At 45.3% G+C, this 24,962-nt stretch overlaps 1 protein-coding gene across 1 annotated transcript in view; it reads right to left on the reverse strand.

Moving 5' to 3' along the window:
* Positions 1 to 24,962, reverse strand: part of rft1 (RFT1 homolog) — a 140,911-nt gene that overhangs the window by 88,698 nt on the left and 27,251 nt on the right. Inside the window, exons 4-5 of the mRNA XM_080218590.1 lie at positions 24,712 to 24,901; positions 4,693 to 4,794 (exon numbers count right to left, since the gene is read on the reverse strand). Of these exons, the coding sequence (XP_080074716.1) occupies positions 4,693 to 4,794; positions 24,712 to 24,901 (292 nt within the window). The remainder of the gene's footprint in view (positions 1 to 4,692; positions 4,795 to 24,711; positions 24,902 to 24,962) is intronic.

Genomic DNA, 24,962 nt, shown 5'->3' on the forward strand with positions numbered 1-24,962 from the left:
GGGCCGAATGGCCTCCTTCTGTACTGTAGGGATATTATTATTCTATGAAACCAGCCTCCCATCCATTGTCTCTATCTACACTTCCCACTGTCTCTGAAAATCAGCTAACAAATCAAGGACTCCACACAACCCGGATATTCTCTCTTCAACCTTCTTCCGTCTGGGAAAAGATATAAAACTCCAAGATCACACAGTAACCGACTCAAGAACAGCTGCTTCCCTGCTTTCATCAGACTTTTGAATGGACTTACCTCACATTAAGTTGATCTTTCTCTACACCCTAGCTATGACTATAACACTACATTCTGCACCCTCGCCTTTCCTTCTCTATGTACGATATGCTTTGTATAGTGCGCAAGAAACAATCATTTTCACTGTATGTTAATACATGTGACAACGATAAATCAAATTAAATCAAAGACACAGCATCTTACCCAGGCCCTATTCCCATAACCCTACGTATTTATGCCTATAAATCCCCTAACCTACTCATCTTGGGATACTAAGGGACAATCAGCATGGCCAAACAACCTAACCTTCACATTTTTGGGAAGAAACCAGAACACCTACAGGAAACCCATGCAGTGCTGGGTCCCTGACGCTGTGAGGCAGCAGTGCTGACCACTGTGCCAACTTGCCACTCATATAATACTTCATGCAAAGTATCAGGGCCTAAATGATGTAAATAAGATTTTATATGTGTATTTCTTATTCTGTATTGACTACGTACCTCTAATCTAAATTCATCACTTCACACTTTCTCGCACTGAACTTCAACTGCCACCTATCTGCCCACTCCACCAACTTGTCGATATGCTTCTGAAGTTCTACATTGTCCTCTTCACAGCTTAAAATGCTTCCAAGCTTTATGTCATCCGCAAACATTGAAACTGTTCTCTTCACATCAAGATCTAGATTGTTAATATAAAGCAAGAAAGACAAGAGTCTCAATACCGAACACCTGGGAACACCATTCCAAACCTTCCTCCAATCCAAAACATATCACTCTCTGCTTCCTTTTATTCAGTATCCACGTTGCTCCTGTTTTTTTCATTCCACGTACAGCTTTTCTCACAAGTCTATTATGTGGCTCTTAAAAGTCCATGTACACTGCATCAACAGCATTACCCTAATCCACCCTTTCTGTTACCTCCTCAAAAACCTCCAGCAAGTTACTTATACATTATTTCTCCTCTAGAAATCCATGCTGGCTCTTCATATTAAACTCATACTTTTCCATGTGATTACAAAGTCTATCCTGAATAATTGTTTCTAGCAGCTTGCCCACTGGCCTGTGGTTTTCCTGACAAACATTTTTGAACAAGGACATAACATTTGCAATGCTCCAGTTTTCTGGCATCTTCCTAGTCTCAGGAAGACTGGAAGATCAAGGCCAGTGCCCTTGCAATTTCCATTCTCATTTCCTTCAATATCCTTAGATACATCTCCTCTGGTCCAAATGCCATGTCAATGTTCAGTACTAACAGTGTATACAACACCTCTTCCTATCAGTTTTGAACCCCACTCGGGACAGTCATTATACCCTGGGTAGCAGCTAGCTCCTTGATAAAGATAGTTGCAAAGTATTTATTTAGTACCCCAGCCACGTCCTCTGCTTCCACGTGTATTTTTGGTCCCTAATCGGCTTTACTACTCCTTTTTAGCACCCTTTAACTATTCATTTGCCTATCGAATCCTTTTGAAATCCCCTTTACGTTGGTTGCAGTCTTTTCTCACAATCTCTATTTGCATTTCTAATTTGCTTTTCAACCTCCAATCTAATCCTTCTACATTATTCTTGCTTCTCAACACTATTTTTCACCTGACATCTGTCAGAAGCATGCTTTTTCTTTCTCATTTTAATTTCTAGCTCCTTTTTCATTCAGGGAGCTCCGGATTTGTTTGCCTTGCCTTTTCCTTTTAAGTGAATATAACTTGACTTGAATGGTGCAGAGCATTTCTGCTTTAAAGGTAGTCTATTGTTCAGCTACAGGATTTCCCGGCAACCTTTTGTTGCAGTCTAAACAACCCAGCTGTTCTTCCCCTTGAAGTTGATTCTCCACAGTTAATTATCTTTATATTGGATAAGAACATAAGAACATAAGAAATAGGAGCAGGAGTAGGCCATCTAGCCCTTCGAGCCTGCCCCGCCATTCAATAAGATCATGGCTGATCTGTCGTGGCTCAGTTCCACATTCCCACCCTCTCCCCATAACCCTTAATTCCCTTGCCTATCAAAAACCTATCAACCCGCGTCTTAAATATATTTAACGAGGCAGCCTCCACCACTTCAACGGGGAGAGAATTCCAGAGATTCACCACCCTTTGAGTGAAGAAGTTCCTCCTCAACTCCGTTCTAAACCCCCCCCCCCTTATCTTGAGGCTGTGCCCTCTAGGCCTACTGTCCTTTCTGAGCGGGAAGAGCCTCTCCACCTCTACCCTATCCATCCCATTCATCATCTTATACGTCTCAATGAGATCTCCCCTAAACTCTAACGAGTACAAGCCTAGTTTATTCAGCCTCTCCTCATAGCTCAACCCCCTCAACTCCGGTATCAGCCTAGTAAACCTCCTCTGCACTCCCTCCAAGGCCAAAATATCCTTGCGCAGGTGCGGCGACCAAAACTGCACACAGTACTCCAGCTGCGGCCTCACCAATGCCCTGTACAGTTGCAGCAAGACCTCCCTACTTTTATATTCAATCCCCCTCGCTATGAAGGCCAGCATCCCATTCGCCTTCCTGACCACCTGCTGCACCTGTAGGCTGGGTTTTTGTGACTCATGCACAAGGACCCCCAGGTCCCTCTGCACCGTAGCATGCTGCAGCTTTTCGCCACGTAAGTAGTAGTCCTTCCTACCATTATTCCTACCAAAGTGGATAACCTCACACTTGCCAACATTGTATTCCATCTGCCTGGTTCTCGCCCACTTGCTCAGCCTATCTAGATCCCTCTGCAGACTTTCCACACCCTCTGCACAATTTGCCGTTCCACCAATCTTTGTGCCATCAGCAAATTTCGACACCATACACTCGGTTCCCTCCTCCAGATCATCTACATAAATGGTAAATAGCTGAGGCCCCAGCACCGATCCCTGGGGCCACTAGTCACCAACCACCAATCCGAATAGCACCCATTGACACCCACTCTCTGCCTCCTATTTGACAGCCAATCCCCTATCCATGCTAACACCCTACCCCCAACTCCATGCCCCCTAACCTTCTGTAACAACCTTTTGTGCGGCACCTTGTCAAACGCCTTCTGAAAATCAAGAAACACCACATCCACCAGTTCCCTTCTATCCACTGCACTAGACACATCCTCATAGAATTCCAATAAATTCGTCAGACACGACTTCCCCTTAACGAAACCGTGCTGCATCTGCTCTGTCAAACAATTCTTCTCAAGATGCCTCGCTATTTTCTCCTTAATTATGGATTCAAGCATTTTTCCTACAACAGACGTTAAACTAACCGGCCTACAATTCCCTGCCTTTTGCCTGCTACCCTTTTTAAACAGCGGCGTAACATTAGCCGTTTTCCAATCTTCCGGCACTTCCCCGGAATCCAGCGACGTTTGGAAAATAATCACCAAGGCATCCACTATCACCTATGCCATTTCCTTCAGAACCCTTGGATGCATTCCATCCGGTCCTGGGGACTTGTCCACCATCAGTCCCTGGACACAGAGACTATCATCATTCAAACCTTACAATACAATGCTTACTGTTTCCTAATATTCCCTCTGGACACTTGGTCCACCTCAGTTCCAAGAACCAAGTGCATCATTTCCTGTTAGACTGGACATCTGCTGTAGAAAATTTTCCTGGACACACGTAAGGACTCTTGCCCCTTCTTGCCCTTTACACTAATATTATCCCAGTCCATATTTGGATAATTGAAGTCCCTTGTTATCGCTTTTCAATAATTCTTGCACTTTTCTGCAATTTCCTTTCCTCTCTTTTCTGGACAGGAATGCTAGACTGTAGGAATATGCAGGAATATTTAACACCCAGTCCGGCCCTTCCTCGACTGCTACCACTGCTGCTTTTCCTTCCTGCATAACCAAACCTCTTGTGGTGTCAGAAACCTGGCTCTGACTGCACACCTCTAAGAAATGAGCGCCCTCATTAATTTCCAAAATGGAAAGCCAATTTCTGAGTTGGACCCAAGGGACTCCGACGCTATCTGCCTCATTCACTTGGACTGCCTGGTGGTCATTCATTTCCTCTCTGCCTCCAGGCCTTTAAGCTGCAGCATGACCACCCTGCTGAATGTGCTATCCATGTAATATCTTCAAGAATATTGACTGAGTAAAAGAAGAAAAACTATTTCCAGCGGCAGATGGGCAAAGAACTACAGATTAAAGGGGTTTAGTAAAACAGCCAAGTGACATGAGGAGTTTTTTTTGTACACAGCAAGTTGTGATCAGAAATGTGCTGTCTGTAAAGGCAGTGGGAGCAGATTCAGCAATAAATTGTAAAAGGAAATTGGATAATTTAAGCTGGGGAGTGCAACTGATCATGGGTCACAACAGCAACACAATAATGGGTTTCAGTTTATCAAAGTACAGCCATTGTGGCAAATCCTCTAACCCTGGGTAGGGAAAAAGTGGCCATGATAATCGTTCTCTCTTGGGCAAACTTTGAACTTAGGGCTCAGATATTTAGTCAATCAAAATAAAGGCAACCCACCTGGGCCAGAGAGAATATATAAAGACCCCAGTGTGGTACGACTGTGATACACACAACAGTTAGTGCACACTTGGCAACCATGGCCAGACTCTCAGCAATCACCTGAAAAACAAACAAAGATCAGGTAAGACATGAAACCCGAGAATCACAATCCAAGACTGACCCCTGACCCCAACCCTAGGAATCACAAAGTTTATTTCTTAGTGTCACAAGTAGGCTTACATTAACACTGAAATGAAGTTATTGTGAGAATCTGCTTGTCGCCACATTCCGGCTACTATTAGGGCAAACTGAGGGAGAATTTTGGTCAATGTACCTAACCTGCACAACTTTCAGACTGTGGGATGAAACCGAAGCACCCGGAGGAATCCACCACAGACAAGGGCCGAACTTGGCACAGTGACCCAGCCAGGTCCCTGGCCCTGAGAGGCACAGTAAGAAATGTCACAACACCAGGTTAAAGTTCAACAGCTTTATTTGGCAGCACTAACTTTCAGAGTGAGGACCTGTGTTCACAAACAGGGCATATAAAGACACAAACTCAATTTACAAGATAATGCGAGTCTTTACAGGTAATCAAGTCTTAAGGATACAGACAATGTGAGCGGAGAGAGGATTAAGCTCAGGTTAAAGAGATGTATATTGTCTCCAGATAGGACAGTTAGTGAGGTTTTGCAAACCCAGGCAAGTTGTGGGGGTTACAGATAGTGTGACATGAACCCAAGATCCTGGTTGAGACCATCCTCATGTGTGCAGAACTTGGCTATCAGTCTCTGCTCAGCAACTCTGTGCTGTCGTGTGTCGTGAAGGCTGCCTTGGAGAACGCTTACCCAAAGATCTGAATGCCCGTGACTGCTGAAGTGTTCCCCAGCAGGAAGGGAACACTCCTGCCTGGTGATTGGCGAGCGATGTTCATTCATCCGTTGTTGTAGTGTCTGCATGGTCTCCCTAATGTACCATGCCTTGGGATATCCTTTCCTGCAGCGTATCAGGTAGACAATGTTGGCTGAGTTGCAACAGTATGTACTGTATACCTGATGGATGGTGTTCTCACATGAGATGATCCGACATGTTTGTAGAGGTTGCTGTGGCAGGGTTGTGTGGTGTTGTGTTCACTGTTCTCCTGAAGGCTGGGTAGTTTGCTGCGGACAATGGTCTGTTTGAGGTTGTGTGATTGTTTGAAGGCAAGAAGTGGGGTGTGGGATGGCCTTGACATGTTGAAGACTCTGGAGAGCATGCCGTAGCTTCTCTGCTCCGGGGAATACTGGACAACGAAGGGTACTCTGTCCTCCATGTTCCATGTTTGTCCTCTGAGGAGGTCGGTGCAGTTTTTCACTGTGGCGCATCAGAACTGTCGATCAATGAGTCGAGCGCCATATCCTGTTCTTATGAGAGCATCTTTCAGTGTCTGTAAGTGTTGTGATCCTCCCCATCTGAGCAGATCCTGTGTGTATAGAGGACCTGTCTGTAGGGGATGGCTTCTTTAATGTATTTAGGGTGGAAACTGAAGAACTCGAGCATTGAGAGGTTATCTGTGGGCTTGCAGTACAGTGAAGTGCTGAGGCAACCGTCCTTGATGGAGATGTGTGTGTCCAAGAATGGAACTGATTCTGGAGAATAGTCCATGGCGAATGTGATGGTGGGATGGAAGAAAGTGTTATTGATATATCAAGTGTATAGCATTGGTTGAAGGTCCTATAAGGTGAAGAGGTCTTGTTCGAATCTGTGTATGAAGATGTTGGCATACTGAGGTGCGAATTTGGTCCCCATGGACATTCCCTGTGTCCGGATGAAGAACTGGCTATTGGAGGTGAAGACATTGTGGTCCAGGATGAAGCAGTTGAGTTGTAGAATTGCATCTGGAGATTGGCAGTTGTCGGCGTTGAGTACTGAGCAATTGCAGTAATGCCAGCATCATGGGGGATGTTGGTGTAGAGTGCCAAGACACCCATTGTGACGAGGAGTGCTCCTGGTTCAACTGCTCCATGTGTGCTGAGTTTCCGTAGGAAGTCCGGAGTGTCACTTCAGAAGCTGGGGGTTCTTTGTACAATGGCTTTCAGGATGCCCTCGACGTAACTGCAGAGGTTCTCACAAAGGGTCCCATTGCCTGATACGATGGGACGGCCAGGTGTGTTGACCTTGGGAAGTACGTGGGATGAGAGCAAGGATAGTGCTCTGAAGATCCGGATCAAAGGCCTTGATCAGTCTGTTGAGTTGACAGATGTGTTCTTTGGTCGGATTTGCGGGTAATTGTCTCCAGTGTTCCTCATTGTTCAGTTGTCAGTACACTTCTTTGCAGTAATTTGTTCTGTTCAACATGATGATGGCCCCTCCTTCGTCTGTTGTTTTGATGACAATGTTGCAGTTGGTCTTGAGAGCGCGGATGGCGTTGTGTTGTGTTTGGGCGACATTTGGGGCTGCCTTGTGAGTGTGGCTAATAAATCTGGCATTGATGCATCTCCTGATGGCTTGGACGTACATGTCGAGTCGAAGACAATGGCCTTCCAGAGGAGTCCAATTTGATTCTTTCCTCTTTGGTTGCTGCACTGTGGATCTCTCTGTCAGCTGTTCCGGTTCATTGGCTGTCTCATTGTGTTCGCTGTTGGCCTCTTGGGGTTTGTGGAAGAACTCCCACAGCCTCATTCGTCTGATGAATTCCTTGGTGTCCGCTGTGAGGCAGCTGTACTAACCGCCACAGTGCTGCCTGCCCACCTAATGCAAACCGCGACTGGCCCCTGACTCCAACCCAAGGAATCACAAACCAACTAAAAGTGACCCCTGTTCCAGACACAAGAAGAACAAAGAAGTTCTGAGCAGAGAATCATTGAATCATACTGCACAGAAGTCCTTCAGCCCATCAAGTCCACACCAACACATTAGAGACATCTGAACTCCCACCTAATCCCATCTGCCAGCACTTGGCCCAAAGCCCTGAATGTTATGATGTGCCAAGTGCTCATCCAGGAATCTTTTAAAGGATGTGAGGCAACCAGCCTCCACCACCCTCCCAGGCAGCGCATTTCAGACCGTCACCATCCTCTCGGGAAAAAAGTTTTTTCCTCACATCCCCCCAACCTCCTGCCCCTTACTTTGAATCCATATCCCCTTGTTACTGACCTTTCAACTGAGGGGAACAGCTGCTGCTTATCCACTCTGTCCATCTCCCTCTTAATCTTGTACACCCTGATCAGGTCACCCCTCAGTTTTCTCTGCTCCAATGAAAATAACCAAGCCTATCCAACCTCTCTTCATAACTTACGTTCATCCCAGGTGAATCTCCTGGTGAATCTCCTCTGTACCTCCTCCAATACAATCACACCCTTCCAAAATGTGGCGATCAGAACTGCATGGAGTACTCAAGCTATGGCTTCACCGAAGTTCTCTACAACTCCAATATGACTTCCCTGCTTTAGTAATCTTGATTGATAAAGGTAAGTGTCCCACAGAACCACAGAACATTACAGCACAGAAACAGGCCTTTTGGCCCTTCTTGTCTGTGCCAAACCATTTTTTGCCTAGTCCCACTGACCTGCACTTGGACCATATCCCTCCACACCCCTCTCGTCCATGAACCCATCCAAGTTTTTCTCAAATGTTAAAAGTGATCCCACATTTACCTCTTTATCTGGCAGCTCATTCCACACTCCCAACACTCTCTGCGTGAAGAAGCCCCCCCTAATATTCCCTTTAAACTGTTCTCCTTTCACCCTTAACCCATGTCCTCCAGTTTTTTTCTCCCCTATCCTCAGTGGAAAAAGCCTGTTTGCATTCACTCTATCTATACCCATCATAATTTTATACACCTCTATCAAATCTCCCCTCATTCTTCTACGCTCCAGGGAATGAAGTCCTAACCTATTCAATCTCTCTCTGTAACTCAGTTTCTCAAGTCCTGGCAACATCCTCGTGAACCTTCTCTGCACTCTTTCAACCTTATTTACATCCTTCCTGTAACTAGGTAACCAAAACTGTACACAATACTCTAAATTTGGCCTCACCAATGCCATATACAACCTTACCATAACACTCCAACTTTTATACTCCATACTCCGATTTATAAAGGCCTCAATGTACTAAAGGCATTCTTTACGACCCTATCCACTTGTGACGTCACTTTTAGGGAATTCTGTACCTGTATTCCCAGATCCCTCTGTTCAACTGCACTCTTCAGTGTCCTACCATTTACCCTGTACGTTCTACTTTGGTTTGTCCTTCCAAAGTGCAATACCTCACACTTGTCTGCGTTAAATTCCATCTGCCATTTTTCAGCCCATTTTTCTAGCTGGTCCAAGTCCCTCTGCAAGCTTTGAAAACCTTCCTCACTGTCCACTACACCTCCAATCTTTGTATCATCAGCAAATTTGCTGATCCAATTTACCACATTATCATCCAGATCATTGATATAGATGACAAACAACAATGGAACCAACACCGATCCCTGTGACACACCACTCGTCACAGGCCTCCACTCAGAGAAGCAATCCTCCACAACCACTCTCTGGCTTCTTCCACTGAGCCAGTGTCTAATCCAATTTACTACCTCCCCATGTATACCTAGCGACTGAACCTTCCTAACTAAACTCCCATGAGGAACCTTATCAAAGACCTTGCTGAAATCTAGGTAGACAACATCCACCGCTTTCCCTTCATCCACTTTCCTGGTAACCTCCTCGAAAAACTCTAATAGATTGGTCAAACATGACCTACCATGCACAAAGCCATGTTGACTCTCCCTAATAAGTCCTTGTCTATCCAAATATTTGTAGATCCTATCCCTTATCACACCTACCAATAACTTGCCCACAGCCGACATCAAACTTACTGGCCTATAATTTCCCAGATTTCTTTTGGAATCTTTTTTAAACAATGGAACAACATGAACCACCCTCCAATCATCCGGCACCTCCCCCCGTGAATACTGACATTTTAAATATGTCTGCCAGGGCCCCTGCAAGTTCAACACTCCCTGAAGGTCTGTGGGAATACCATGTCCAGTTCTGGGGATTTATCCACTCTGATTTGCCTCAAGACAGCCAGCACCTCCTCCTCTTTAATCTGTAACGGTTCCATGACCTACCTACCTGTTTGCCCTATTTTCGTAGACTCCATGCCCGTTTCCTCAGTAAATACGGATGCAAAAAACCCATTTAGTATCTCCCCCATCTCTTTTGGTTCCATACACAGTCTACCACTCTGGTCTTCAAGAGGACCAATTTTATCCCTCACTATCCTTTTGCTCCTTATACACCTATAGAAACTCCTTGGATTTTCCTTCACTCTGTCTGCCAAAGCAACCTCATGTCCTCTTTCAGCCCTCCTGATTTCCCTCTTAAGTAGCTTCTTGTACTTTTTATACTCCTCAAGCATCTGGTCTGTTCCTTGCTGCCTGCACATTTCACACAACTCTCTCTTCCTCTCAGTGTTACAATCTCCCTCAAGCACCAAGGTTCCTTATTCCTATTTACTTTCCCTTTAATCCTGATAGGAACATACAAACTCTGCACTCTCAAAATTTCTCCTTTGAAGGCCTCCCACTTTCCATTTATATCCTTACCAGAGAACAGCCTGTGCCAATCCACACTTCAACGTAAGAACATAAGAAATAGGAGCAGGAGTAGGCCATCTAGCCCTTCAAGCCTGCCCCGCCATTCAATAAGATCATGGCTGATCTGAAGTGGATCAGTTCCACTTCCCCGCTTTCTTCCCATAACCCTTAATTCCCCTGTCTATCAGAAATCTATCTACCCATGACTTAAATATATTTAGTGACGTAGCCTCCACCACTTCAACGGGCAGAGAATTCCAGAGATTCACCACCCTTTGAGTGAAGAAGTTCCTCCTCAACTCTGATCTAAACTGCTCCCCCCCTTATCTTGAGGCTGTGCCCTCTAGTCCTGCTATCCTTCCTAAGCTTCTATCCTTTCTAAATTTGGCCTTTTTCCAGTTCAGAACTTCAACCCGAGGACCAGATCTATCCTTATCCATCATCAGGTTGAAACTAATGGCACTGTGTCATCCACAAATTTACTACTTCACTATTATTTTGTGAATCAAAAGAGATGGGGGAGATACTAAATGGGTTTTTTGCATCCGTATTTACTGAGGAAACTATGATCACTGGGTCCAAAGTGTTCCCTCACACTCACATCCATCACCTGAACTAACTCATTTCCCCCAGGATATTGCATCAAATCTAGTTGGCACCTCTAGATACTGATGTAGAAAATTCTCCTGAACACATTTCACAAACTCTACCCTGTCTAAACCTTTAACAGTATTCGAGTCCCAATCTATATGTGGAAAATTAAAATCCCCTATCACAACTTTGTTTCTTGCAGTTGTCAGCTATCTTTCTGCTGATTTGCTCCTCCAATTCTCTCTGACTATTGGGTGGTCTACAATACAACCTCATTAATGTGGTCATACCTTTCCTGTTTCTCAGCTCCACCCACAGGGCCTCTGTAGACAAGCTTCCTAATCTATCCTGCCTGAGTACCGCTGTAACATTTTCCCTGACCAACAATGCCACCCCTCCGCCCACCTTTTATCCCCCTGCCTCTATCATGCCTGAAACATTGAAACCCTGGAACATTGAGCTGCCAGTCCTGCCCCTCCGGTAGCCAAGTTTCACCAATGGCTATAATGTCACATTTCCACGTGTCAATCCACACCTTCAGCTCATCTGTCTTCCCCACAATACTCCTGGCATTGAAATAGACACAGCTCAAAAGATTATTTCCACCACACTCAACCCTTCCATTTGTGATTTATATATTGTCCCATATGTCTTTTCACCATCCTACTAACATGCCCTTCCGCTTTCAGAGATCTGTGGACAAACACACCAAGGTCCCTTTATTCCACAGAACTTCCAGGTGTCCCATCATTCATTGAATACTTCCTTGTCAAATCACTACTTGCAAAGTGTATCACCTTACACTTTTCAGGTTTAAATTTCATCTGCCACTTATCTGCCTATTTGACCATTCTGTTCTTTATCTTCTTGTAGCCCAAGACATAGCACCTCGCTGTTAACCATCCATCCAATATTTGTGTCATCCACAAATTTACTAATCCTACTCCCCACATAGTCATAGAACATAAAACATAGAACATAGGACAGCACAGTACAGGCCCTTCAGCCCTCAATGTTGTGCCCAGCTATGTCCTAACCTAAGGTCAAGCTATCCCACTCCCTATCATTCTGGTGTGCTCCATGTGCCTATCCAATAACCGCTTGCAAGTTCCTAAAGTAGTCATCGACGTCATTTATATAAATGACGAATAATAGGGGACCCAACACAGATCTGTGGTACACCACTGAACACTGGCTTCCAGTCACTAAGTAAGAAGTTACTAAGGAAGAAGACACTAAGTAAGAAGTCTCACAACACCAGGTTAAACTCCAATGGGTTTATCTGATAGCAAAAGCCACTAGCTTTCAGAGCACTGCTCCTTCGTCAGGTAACTGGGAGTTCTGTTCACAAACAGGGCATATAATTCACAAAATAATAGTTGGAATGCGAGTCTTTATAGGTAATCAAGTCTTAAAGGTACTGACAATGTGAGTGGAGAGAGGGTTAAGCACAGGTTAAAGAGACGTGGATTGTCTCCAGACAGGACTGTTAATGAGATTTTACAAGCCCAGGCAAGTCAAATTACCCTGTATCCCATGTGAATTTCCCTTCTTTACCTGGGACATAGATAAGCTGCAGAGCTGGGCCGAGAGGTGGCAGATGGAGTTTAATACGGAAAAGTGTGAGGTGATTCACATTGGAAAGAGTAACAGGAATACAAAATATTAGGCTAATGGAAGGACTCTTGGTAGTGTCGATGAGCAGAGAGATCTCGGTGTACATGTGCATAGATCCCTGAAAGTTGGCATCCAGGTTGATAAGGTTGTTAAGAAGGCGTACGGTGTGTTAGCTTTTATTGGTAGAGGGATTGAACTTCAGAGCCATGAGGTCATGTTACAACTGTACAAAACTCTGGTGCAGCCGCACTTGGAGTATTGCGTACAGTTCTGGTCGCAGCATTATAAGAAAGATGTGGAGGCATTGGAAAGGGTGCAGAGGAGGTTTACCAGGATGTTGCCTGGTATGGTGGGAAGGTCTTATGAGGAAAGGCTGAGGGACTTGAGGTTATTTTCATTAGAGAGAAGAAGGTTAAGAGGTGACCTAATTGAGGCATACAAGATGATTAGAGGATTGGATAGGGTGGATAGTGAGAGCCTTTTTCCTCGGATGGTGATAGCTAACACGAGGGGACATTGCTTTAAATTAAGGGGTGGTAATTATAGGACAGATGTCAGAGGTAGGTTCTTTACTCAGAGGGTAGTAATGGCGTGGAATGCCCTGCCTGCAGCAGTTGTGGACTCGCCAACTTTAAGGGCGTTCAAATGGTCAGTGGATAGGCATGTGGATAACATTGGAATAGTTTAAGGTTAGAGGGTCATTAGGTTGGTTCCACTGGTCGGCACAACATCGAGGGCCAAAGGGCCTGTACTGCACTGTAACGTTCTATTCTATTCTATTCTTTACAAGTCTCCCATGTGGAACCTTGTCAAAGTCGTTGCTGAAATCCATTTAAACTACATTGACTGCACCACCCTCGTCTACACACCTGGTTAGCTCCTCAAAAAATTCAATTAAATGTATTAGGCATGACCTCTGTCTGATGAAGCCATGCTGACTATCACTGATCAAGCTTTGCCTCCCCAAGTGGAGACGGGTGCTCTCCTTCAGAATTTCTCTAATGGTTCCCCTACCACTAATGTGAGACTCACTAGCCTGTAGTTCCTTGGTTTACATAAGAACATAAGAACATAAGAAATAGGAGCAGGAGTAGGCCATCTAGCCCTGCGAGCCTGCCCCGCCATTCAATAAGATCATGGCTGATCTGTCGTGGCTCAGTTCCACTTTCCCGCCCTCTTCCCATAACCCTTAATCCCCTCTCTTATCAAGAACCCATCAACCCGCTTCTTAAAAATATTTAGCGAGGCAGCCTCCACCACTTCAACGGGCAGAGAATTCCAGAGATTCACCACCCTTTGAGTGAAGAAGTTCCTCCTCAACTCCGTTCTAAACCGCCTCCCCTTTATCTTGAGGCTGTGCCCCCTAGTCCTACTGTCTTTTTTTATCTCCACAACCCTTCTTAAATAGTGGAACCACAATAGCTGATCTCCAGTTGTCTGGCACCTCCTGTGGCCAGAGAGGAATTGAAGATTTGGTTCAGAGTTCTTGCAATCTCGTCCCTTGCCTCTCACGCAGCCTAGGGCACAATTCATCTGGACCTGGAGATTTATCCACTTTTAAGGCTGCCAATACCTTGTCTTTCCCAATGTCAATTTCCTCAAGAACCTCACTGTCTCTCTCCCTGAATTCCTTACCATCGTCCTCATTCGCTTGGGTGAAAACGGATATGAAGTGTTCATTCAACAGGGGCCCTCACTGTCCATTGAGACTGCTCTGCCATATTCCTCCTTAAATATAAGATCATAGGAAACAGGAGTAGAGGTAGGGATGTAATGGCCAAGTGATGTTATCGCTAGATTATTAATCTGGAAACTCAGTTAATGTTCTGGGGACCCGGATTTGAATCTCGCCATGGCAGATGGTAGAATTTGAATTTAATAAAAAATGTCTGGAATTAAGAATCTACTGATGACCATGAAATCCTTGTTGGCTGTCATAAAACCCATCTGATTCACTAATGTCTGTTAGGGAAGGAAATCTGCTGTCCTTACCCGGTCTGGCCTATGTGTGATTCCAGGCCTATAGTGATGTGGTTGAGTCTTAAATGTTAGGGATGAGCAATAAATTCTGGCTCAGCCAATGATGTTCCCGTCTCCAAAAATGAATAACATGCAGAGGCAAGCCTGCTGTTGGCCTGTTATATTGCACTGATGTTTTAAGCATAGAATCCCTACAGTGCAGAAAGAGGCCATTCAGCCCACCGACCATGTACCCACCCAGGCCCTATTCCCATTACCTCACATATTTAACCAGCTAATCCCCCTGACACTGAGGGACAATTTAACATGGCCAATCAACCTAGCCTGCACATCTTTGGACTGTGGAAGGAAAGCAGAGCATCCAGAGGAAACACATGTAAACATGGGGAGAATGTGCAAACTGTGCACACAGTGACCTGAGGCTGGAATAGAACCCAGGTCCCTGGAGCTGTGAGGCAGCAGTACTAACCACTGTGCCACCGTGTCATCCTTCAGTGGAACCAGTACCTTCAATGGCTTCAAGAAAATGTGTCAGAGTTACGTCTTGTGAATAGTTTCTGGAACCAGTAAGACTGCTGCTCCAGTGTCAAGTTCCATCCTTACTGGCTGTCCAACCAGTATTGGTGTGTAGCAGCAAACATGGTAGGCACATTCAGTGATAATGCCTCTTCAGACAAAGACACATGTCAGACTATTATTTATCGACTACAGCTCAGCCTTCAACACCATTATTCCGACATTGCTGTTTGTCATTTTCATAAATGACCTGGATGAGGAAGTGGGGGGATGGGTTAGTAAGTTTGCCGATGACAAGAAGGTTGGTGGTGTTGTGGATAGTCTGGAGGGATGTCAGAAGTTGCAGCGTGACATAGATAGGATGCAAGACTGGGCGGAGAAGTGGCAGAGGGACTTCAACACAGATAAATGTGTAGTGGTCCATTTTGGCAGGACCAACAGGATGCAGGAGTACAATATCAAGGGTAGGAGTCTTAGCTGGGTTGAAGAGCAGAAGGATCTTGGGGTCCGGGTCCACAGGACTCTTAAATCGGCCTCGCAGGTGGAGGATGTGGTCAAGAAGGCATATGGTGTACTGGCCTTCATTAACCGAGGGATTGAGTTTAGGAGTCGGGAGGTAATGCTGCAACTTTATAAGACCCTTGTCAGACCCCACTTGGAGTACTGTGCGCAGTTCTGGTCGCCTCACTACAGGAAGGATGCGGAAGCTATTGAGAGAGTGCAGAGGAGATTTACAAGGATGTTGCCTGGATTGGGAGGCATGCCTTATGAAGATAGGTTGAGGGAGCTAGGTCTCTTCTCCCTGGAGAGACAAAGGTTGAGAGGCGACCTGATAGAGGTTTATAAAATGTTGAGAGGAATAGATAGGATGGATTCTCGGAGGCTATTTCCCAGGGCTGAAATGGTCACTACGAGAGGACACAGGTTTAAGGTGCTGGGGAGCAGGTACAGAGGAGATGTTAGGGGAAAGTTTTTCACTCAGAGGGTGGTGAGTGAGTGGAATCGGCTGCCGTCAGAGGTGGTAGAGGCGAACTCACTGGGGTCTTTTAAAAAACTTCTGGATGAGTATATGGGATCTAATGGCATTGGAAGTTACAGATAGTTCTATGGCCTGGTAGGTATGGATATGATCGCGCAACTTGTGGGCCGAAGGGCCTGTTTGTGCTGTAGTGTTCTATGTTAAAACTCATCTCCAAACTGCGTGGTCTGGGGCTCGGCTCCTCCCTCTGAGACTGGATCCTGAACTTCTTACCCACAGACCGCAATCAGTAAGGACAGGCACCAACACATCTCCACGATCACCCACAACACCTGTGCCCCATAAGGCTGTGTTCTCAGCCCTTTATTATACTCCTTATACACCTATGACTGTGTGGCCAAATTCCCCTCCAACTCAATTTTCAAGTTTGCTGATGACACCACCATAGTGGATCAGATCTCAAGCAATGATGAGACAGGGTACAGGAATGAGATAGAGAATCCGGTGAACTGGTTTGACAACAATAATCTTTCCTTCAATGTCAACAAAACGAAGGAGATTGTCATCGACTTCAGGAAGCGTAAAGGAGAACATCCCCCGTCTACATCAATGAGGACGAAGTAGAAAGGATTGAAAGCTTCTAGTTTTTAGGTGTCCAGGTCACCAACAACCTGTCCTGGTTCCCCCCAATGCTGATATTATAGTTAAGAAAACCCATCAAAGCCTCTACTTTCTCAGAAGATGAAGGAAGTTTGGCATGTCTGCTAAAACTCTCACCAACTTTTACAGATGCACCATAGAAAGAATTCTTTCTGGTTTATCACAGCTAGGTATGGCTCCCACACTGTTCAAGACCGCAGGAAACCACAAAGGGTCAAAGTCCAGTCCACCATGCAAACCAGCCTCCTACCCACTGACTCTGTCTATACTTCCCACTGCCTCAGAAAAGCAGTCAGCAACATCAAGAATCCCATGCACCCCGTCAGGTAAAAGATACAAAAGTCTGAGGGTCACGCATCAACTGACTCAAGAACAGTTTCTTCCCTGCCGCAGTCAGACTTTTGAATGGATCTACCTTGCATTAAGTTGATCTTTCTCTACACCCTACCTATGTCTATAACACTACATTCTGCACTCTTGTTTCCTTCTCTATGAACGGTATGCTTTGTCTGTATCGTGCACAAGAAACAATACTTTTCACTGTATGTTAATACATGTGACAATAATAAATTAAATCAAATCAGACTGAGTTGCAATATTTTTCTCGATGCTTTTATACAGCATGAACATTTCCCTTTTTGTTCTGCTTAAATGCGATCATGCTTTATTCTTGTTTCTCATTTTTACTTTGAGCTTGCTTTTCCTTCCAGCATGCACATTGTGAGTCTTTTATTTTTACACATTTACCATTTTTTGTCTAAGTGCTGTGTGGACTTGAAACTGAGAGAGTTTCAGACGTGTCTTTGGGACTGTTTTCAGAGCCCCTGCATATGCTCTCTGCCTGCAAAATTTTGAATGAGGCTGTTACTTTACTCACTGCACAAGCCTGTGGACAGAGCTTAATGTGCCCGAAAGCGTGCCGAGGGGGGTAGTGCACGTGTGCAGGCCTCTGATGCTACACATGCGTATTGGCAGTCGTAGGCATCTGACAGAGAGAGAGAGCTGTCAGGCCCCGCTAGTGCAGACAGTCTGAAACAGCTCTCCTCCTCTGCAACTGGGGAGGGGCCTGTGGTCTGAGACATAACCCCTGCCGAGATCAATCACGGAGCTCCTCCCTCCCCCAGTGACTGCAGCCCCGCTGCTCTCCCCCCCCCACCTACCACTACAGAGTGGTAGCGTACCCTCTCTCCCTCCCTCCCCCCACCGATCAATGTAGAGTGGCAGCGGGCTTCTCCTCCCATTCATCCCATTCCCACTGGCCCCTCCTCCATTATCTTCACCTCCAGTGACTCCTCCCAAAATTATCCCTGCCCCTTCCCCATTAGCCCTGCCCCAGCACTGCCCAGTGGGCATTGCCCAGGTTCCAGGGTGGCCAATGCCCAAGGGGCAATCTTCCCCCTTGCCCTCAGCCTCCCCTGGGGTGTCTCAATGGCCTCCAGTTCCACCAGTGAGGTCAGGATGACTGTTCCTGGTTCATGGGGAGCATGTCTATTCCTTGCTGGCGAGAACCTTTCTCGGCAAATATATAAAGGGGGCAGGGCTGGATGATTGAGCACCGGTCACAGGCCTCCAGTTTGAAAAACAACTCTCTACAACCTCCCTCAAATCCATTTAGATACTTCACCATGGATCCCATGAGATTTAACCTTATGCAACAACCTACTATGCGGTACTTTGTCAAAGGCCTTGCTAAAGTCCACATAAACAACATCATCTGCATTGCCCTCATCTATCTTCTTGGCTACCCCTTCAAAAAACTCAAGACATCACTATTCATTTCCCCAAGATCCCTAACAGTGAATACTGATGAAAAATATTCATTTAGGATTTCACCCATCTCTTGTGGATCCACACACTGATGACCTTGTTGATCCTTAAGAGGCCCTACTTTCTCTTTTGCCCTTTATGTATTTGTAGAAGTTCTTGGGATTCTCCTTTGCCTTATTTGCCAAAGCAATCTCATGTCTCCTTTTTGCCCTCCTGATTTCTTTCTTAAGTCTACTCCTACACCTCTATAGTCTTTGAGGGATCCACTTGATCCCAGCTGCCTATACACGTCATATACCTCCTTCTTCTTCCAGAGCCTCAATATCCCGCGTCATCCAGGGTTTCCTATTTTTGCCAGCCTTGCCCTTCACTTTAAAAGGAATGTGTTTACCCTGAACCCTGGTTAACACACTTTTGAAAGCGTCCCACTTACCACATGTCCCTTTGCCTTCTCATAGACTCCCCCAGTTAACTTTTGAAAGTTCCTGCCTGACACCATCAAAATTGGCATTGCCCCAATTTAGAATGTTAACTTTTGGGCCAGACCTATCATTCTCCATAGCTATCTTAAAACTAATGAAATTATGGTCACTGGTCCCAAAGTGATCCCTCACTAACACTTCTGTCACCTGCCCTTCCTTATTCCCCAAGAGGAGATCAAGTTTAGACCCCTCTCTAGTCGGGCCATCCACATACTGAATGAGAAATTCCTCCTGAACACACTCAACAAATTTCTCTCCATTCAACTGTCTAATACTCTGGCTGTCCCAGTCAATGCTGGGAGAGTTGAAGTCTCCTACTATTATCACTCTATTTTTCTTGGAGCCATCTGTAATCTCCTTACATATTTGCTCCTCATTTCCCTCTGACTATTTGGGAGCCTATAGTAAATCCTTTCAAAGTGATTTTCCCCCCCTCTTAGAAACATAGAACAGTACAGCACAGTACAGGCCCTTCGGCCCTCAATGTTGTGCCGAGCTATGTCCAAACCCAAGATCAAGCTATCCCACTTCCTATCATTCTGGTGTGCTCCATGTGCCGATCCAATAACCGCTTGAAAGTTCCACTATCACAGCAGGCAGTGTATTCCACAGCCCAACCACTCTCTGAGTAAAGAATCTACCTCAGACATCCCTCCTATATCTCCCACCATGAACTTTATAGTTATGCCCCCTAGTAACAGCTACATCACCCGAGGAAATAGTCTCTGCACATCCACTCTATCTATCCCCCCCTCATCATCTTATAAACTTCTATTAAGTCGCCTCTCATCCTCCTCTGCTCTAAAGAGAAAAGCCCCAGCTCCCTCAACCTTTCCTCATAAGACCTACCCTCCAAACCAGGCAGCATCCTGGTAAATCTCCTCTGCACTCTCTCCAATGCTTCCACATCCTTCTTACAGTGAGTTGACCAGAACTGCACACAATATTCCAAATGTGGCCTCACCAAGGTCCTGTATAGTTGCAGCATAACCCCACGGCTCTTAAACTCAAACCCCCTGTTAATAAACGCTGACACACTATAAGCCTTCTTCACGGCTCTATCCACTTGAGTGGCAACCTTCAGACATCTGTGGATATGAACCCCAAGGTCTCTCTGTTCCTCCACATTCTTCAGAACCCTGCTGTTGACCCTGTAATCTGCATTCAAGTTTGTCCTACCAAAATGTACACCTCGCACTTATCAGGGTTAGAACATAGAACATTACAGCGCAGTACAGGCCCTTTGGCCATCGATGTTGTGCTGACCAGTGGAACCAATCTAATGACCCTCTAGCCTAAACTATTCCAATATTATCCATATGCCTATCCACTGACCATTTGAACACCCTTAAAGTTGGCGAGTTCACAACTGCTGCAGGCAGGGCATTCCACGCCATTACTACCCTCTGAGTAAAGAACCTACCTCTGACATCCGTCCTATAATTACCACCCCTTAATTTAAAGCAATGTACCCTCGTGTTAGCCATCACCATCCGAGGAAAAAGGCTCTCACTGTCCACCCTATCTAACCCTCTGATCATCCTGTATGCTTCAATCAGGTCACCTCGTAACCTTCTTCTCTCTAATGAAAATAACCTCAAGTCCCTCAGCCTTTCCTCATAAGACCTTCCCACCATACCAGGCAAGATCCTGGTAATCCTCCTCTGCACCCTTTCCAATGCTTCCACATCTTTCTTATAATGCGGCGACCAGAACTGTACACAATACTCCAAATGCGGCCGCACCAGAGTTTTGTACAGTTGTAACATGACCTCATGGCCCCGAAATTCAATCCCTCTACCAATAAAAACTAACACACCATACGCCTTCTTAACAACCTTATCAACCTGGGTGCCAACTTTCAGGGATCTATGCACATGTACCCCGAGATCTCTCTGCTCTTCAACACTACTAAGAGTCCTTCCATTAGCCCTATATTCTGTACTCCTGTTACTCTTACCAAAGTGAATCACCTCACACTTTTCCGTATTAAACTCCATTTGCCACCTCTCGGCCCAGCTCTGCAGCTTATCTGTGTCCCTCTGCAAACTGTAACATCCATCCTCACTGTCTACAACTCCTCCGATTTTGATGTCATCAGCAATCCATCCTTCTACACCCTCATCCAGGTCATTTATAAAAATGACAAACAGTAGTGGCCCCAAAACAGATCCTTGAGGTACACCACTTGTAACTGAACTCCAGGTTGAATATTTCCCATTAACCACCACCCTCTGTCTTCTATCAGCTAGCCAATTCCTGATCCAAACTGCTAAATCACCCTCAATCCCATGCATCTGCATTTTCTGCACTAACCTTCCATGGGGAAACCTTATCAAACGCTTTGCTAAAATCCATATACACCACGTCAGCTGCCTTACCCTTATCCACCTCTTTGGTCACCTTTTCAAAAAACTCGATAAGGTTTGTGAGGCACGACCTACCCTTCACAAAACCGTGTTGACTATCCCTAAACAATTTATTTCCCTCTAGATGATTATAAATCCTATCCCTTATAATTCTTTCCAAAACTTTGCCCACAACAGAAGTGAGGCTCACTGGTCTATAATTCCCAGGATGGTCTGTACTCCCCTTCTTGAACAAGGGGACAACATTTGCTATCCTCCAGACTTCTGGCGCTATACCTGAAGCCAATGACGACATGAAGATCAAAGCCAAAGGCTCTGCAATCTCCGCCCTAGAGATTCCTAGGGTAAATCCCATCCGGCCCAGGGGACTTATCTATTTTCATACTCTCAAGAATTGCCAATACTTCCTCCTTATGAACCTCAATCCTGTCTAGTCTACTACCTGGTATCGCAGTATTCTCCTCGACTACACTGACTTTTTTGTGTGTGAATACTGACAAAAAATATTTATTCAGTGCCTCTCCTATCTCTTCAGGCTCCACACACAACTTCCCACTGCTGGGTTAAACTCCATCTGCCACTTTTCAGCCCAGCTCTACATCCTATCAATGTCTCTTTGCAGCCTACAACAGCCCTCCACCTCATCCACTATTCCACCAATCTTGGTGTCACCAGCTCGCACTTAAACTCCATCTGCCACTTTTCGGCCTGTCTCTGCATCCTATCTTATTCCTCAGTTCTACTCATATAGAGTCAGTGGGCGAACCCTCAGAAATATTCTCTCTCAGTACAGCCGTGATGTTCTCCCTAATCAAAACACAACTCCCTCTCCTCTCTTACCTCCTGTTCTATCTTTCCTATAGCATCTGTACCCTGGAACATTGAACTGCCCATCCTATTCCTGCCTTAGCCATGTTTCAGTAATTGCTATAATATTCCAGTCCCCTCTAACTCTCCATGTCCTGAGTTCATCTGCCGCGCCCGTCAGGCCTCTTGATTGAAATAAATGCAGTTTAATTCGGACTTCCCCTGCTCTCATCTGACCTGTCTAGTACTAGGATTACGTTACACTGCCTTTGCTATATAACGTGCTGTCTTTAATTTCCATGCTGCCCTCAACTTTCTCTTCTGTCTCCCTACTGCTTTGGGTCTCACCCCCTTGCCAAACTACTTCAAACCCTCAGTGATACAGTAATACAACAGGGCTTCAGTAAACTAACACAAATTAATACAAGTACGTAACATAATCACACTACACTTTGTTAAGACTTCTTTAATAATAGATTCCAGAATTTTCCAAATGACTGATGACAGACTAACTGGTCTTGGTTGCCTGTTTTCTCTCTCCCTCCTTTTTTGAATAACAGTGTTACGTTTGTTAAATTCCATTCTGCCAGGAATATTCCAGAATGTTCCAGGGAATTTTGGAAAATCATAGCTATCTCATACACCATAAGAACATAAGAAATAGGAGCAGGAGTAGGCCATCTAGCCCTGCGAGCCTGCCCCGCCATTCAATAAGATCATGGCTGATCTGTCGTGGCTCAGTTCCACTTTCCCGCCCTCTCCCCATAACCCTTAATCCCCTCTCTTATCAAGAACCCATCAACCCGCTTCTTAAAAATATTTAGCGAGGCAGCCTCCACCACTTCAACGGGCAGAGAATTCCAGAGATTCACCACCCTTTGAGTGAAGAAGTTCCTCCTCAACTCCGTTCTAAACCGCCTCCCCTTTATCTTGAGGCTGTGCCCCCTAGTCCTACTGTCTTTTTTGAGCGGGAAGAGTCTCTCCACCTCTATCCTATCCATCCCATTCATCATCTTATACGTCTCAATGAGATCTCCCCTCATTCTTCTAAACTCTAACGAGTACAAGCCTAGTTTATTCAGCCTCTCCTCATAGCTCAACCCCCTCAACTCCGGTATCAGCCTAGTAAACCTCCTCTGCACTCCCTCCAAGGCCAAAATATCCTTGCGCAGGTGCGGCGACCAAAACTGCACACACTACTCCAGCTGCGGCCTCACCAATGCCCTATACAGCTGCAGCAAGACCTCCCTACTTTTATATTCAATCCCCCTCGCTATGAAGGCCAGCATCCCATTCGCCTTCCTGACCACCTGCTGCACCTGCAAGCTGGGTTTTTGCAACTCTGCATCTCTGCAACTATGTCTTTTAGAATCCTACAGCACAGGTCATTATGCCTGGAGATTTTAGTTGCTTGAGTTTCTACAGTAGTTTATCTCTGCTGATACTAATTACCTGAATTTCTTCACTCTTTTCCACCCCTAGTTTATTCTTTACTTCTGTTATGTAACTTGTGTCTTCTACTGCAAAGATAGACAAAAATATTTGTTTAATGTTTCTGTCATTAAACCCAGGACCCTGGCGCTGTGATTTGATTTGATTTATTATTAGCACGTGTGTTAGTGTACTGTGAAAAGTTTTGTTTCTTGCGCACTATACAGACTAAGTATAATGTACACAGGGAAGGAGAGTGTGCAAAATGTAGTGTCACAGCAATAGCTAATGTCTGGAGAAAGATCAACTTAATGCAAGGTAGGTGCATTCAAAAGCCTGACAGCAGCAGGAAAGAAGCTCTTGAGTCGGTTGTTACGTGACCTCAGACTTTTGTATCTTTTTCCCGATGGAAGAAGGTGGAAGAGAGCTGTCCGGGACGCGTGGGGTCCTTGATTATGCTGGCTGCTTGGATTTCATCCCAATTAACCATTTGGTCAATATACTTCCCAGGGAAGTAAATGAAGGAATCAAAAACTAGAGAATTCAAATGAAATACATGTAAATTCAAAGAGCAATAGAACCAACTCCAAACAAGCATAGTGGGTCAATGACCAAAACAGAAAATGCTGGAAAATCTTAGCTGGTCTGGCAACACCTGTAAGGAGAGAAAAGAGCCGGCATTTCAAGTCTAGATGACACTTTGTTAAAGCTGACTCTCAAGGGGCTTTGCTTTGACAAAGAGCCGTCTGGACTCTCTCCTTACAGATGCTGCCACACATGCTGAGATTTTCCAGCATTTTCTCTTTTGGTTCAGATTCCAGGAGCTGCAGTCTTTTCCTTTTGTTTATATAGTGAATCGATGATTTCCTGACCAACTATTGATGGTTCTCATAAACCATCTATTGTTTGTGGAAGCCTTCTCAATTTAACTAACATTCGCAAAGGGAATAAACCAGAGGTTCTACACTTTCTGACTGTCCTGTAATATCTCGATTACAGAGAGAGGAAAATCAACCAGGGTTCCTGCTCCTGATCACTGTCCAATGACACCTTTGGGTGTGGACACTGGATCAGCAGCATCAGGCTTGGCAAGAGTAGAACAGGGTGCCAACAGTCATTGCTTGGCATCACACAAGACCAGCAGCAAAGATATCAATGCGTCAAGGTCTAGACACCAACATATGTTCGCAACTTCAGGAGGATCCTGGAAGAAAAAGTTGCTGAAACAAAAGGTTTTAAGATCAGCAAGTCAGATACCATTTACACATCACTCACCTTTAACCTCACCAGCATAAACACCTGTGCCAGCACCCACAGTGGCTCAGACAGCAGTTCCACCACAGCAGAGAGCCCAAATGCCACCACTCCAATCTCATAATGAGGTACCAGTGCTGGATGTGGGATCGTCACCAAATGGAGCCAGATCCAGCCCAACAGCAGAGCCCAGAACACACCCAGTGGAACACTGAAACAAAGAGTACATAAAGAATAATCAGTATGAACTGTCATTGTGTCGGTACTGGATG

The sequence above is a fragment of the Carcharhinus amblyrhynchos genome, chromosome 3 (assembly GCF_965287045.1).
Source record: "Carcharhinus amblyrhynchos chromosome 3, sCarAmb.v2.hapA, whole genome shotgun sequence".
In the NCBI taxonomy this organism is placed as follows: domain Eukaryota; kingdom Metazoa; phylum Chordata; class Chondrichthyes; order Carcharhiniformes; family Carcharhinidae; genus Carcharhinus; species Carcharhinus amblyrhynchos.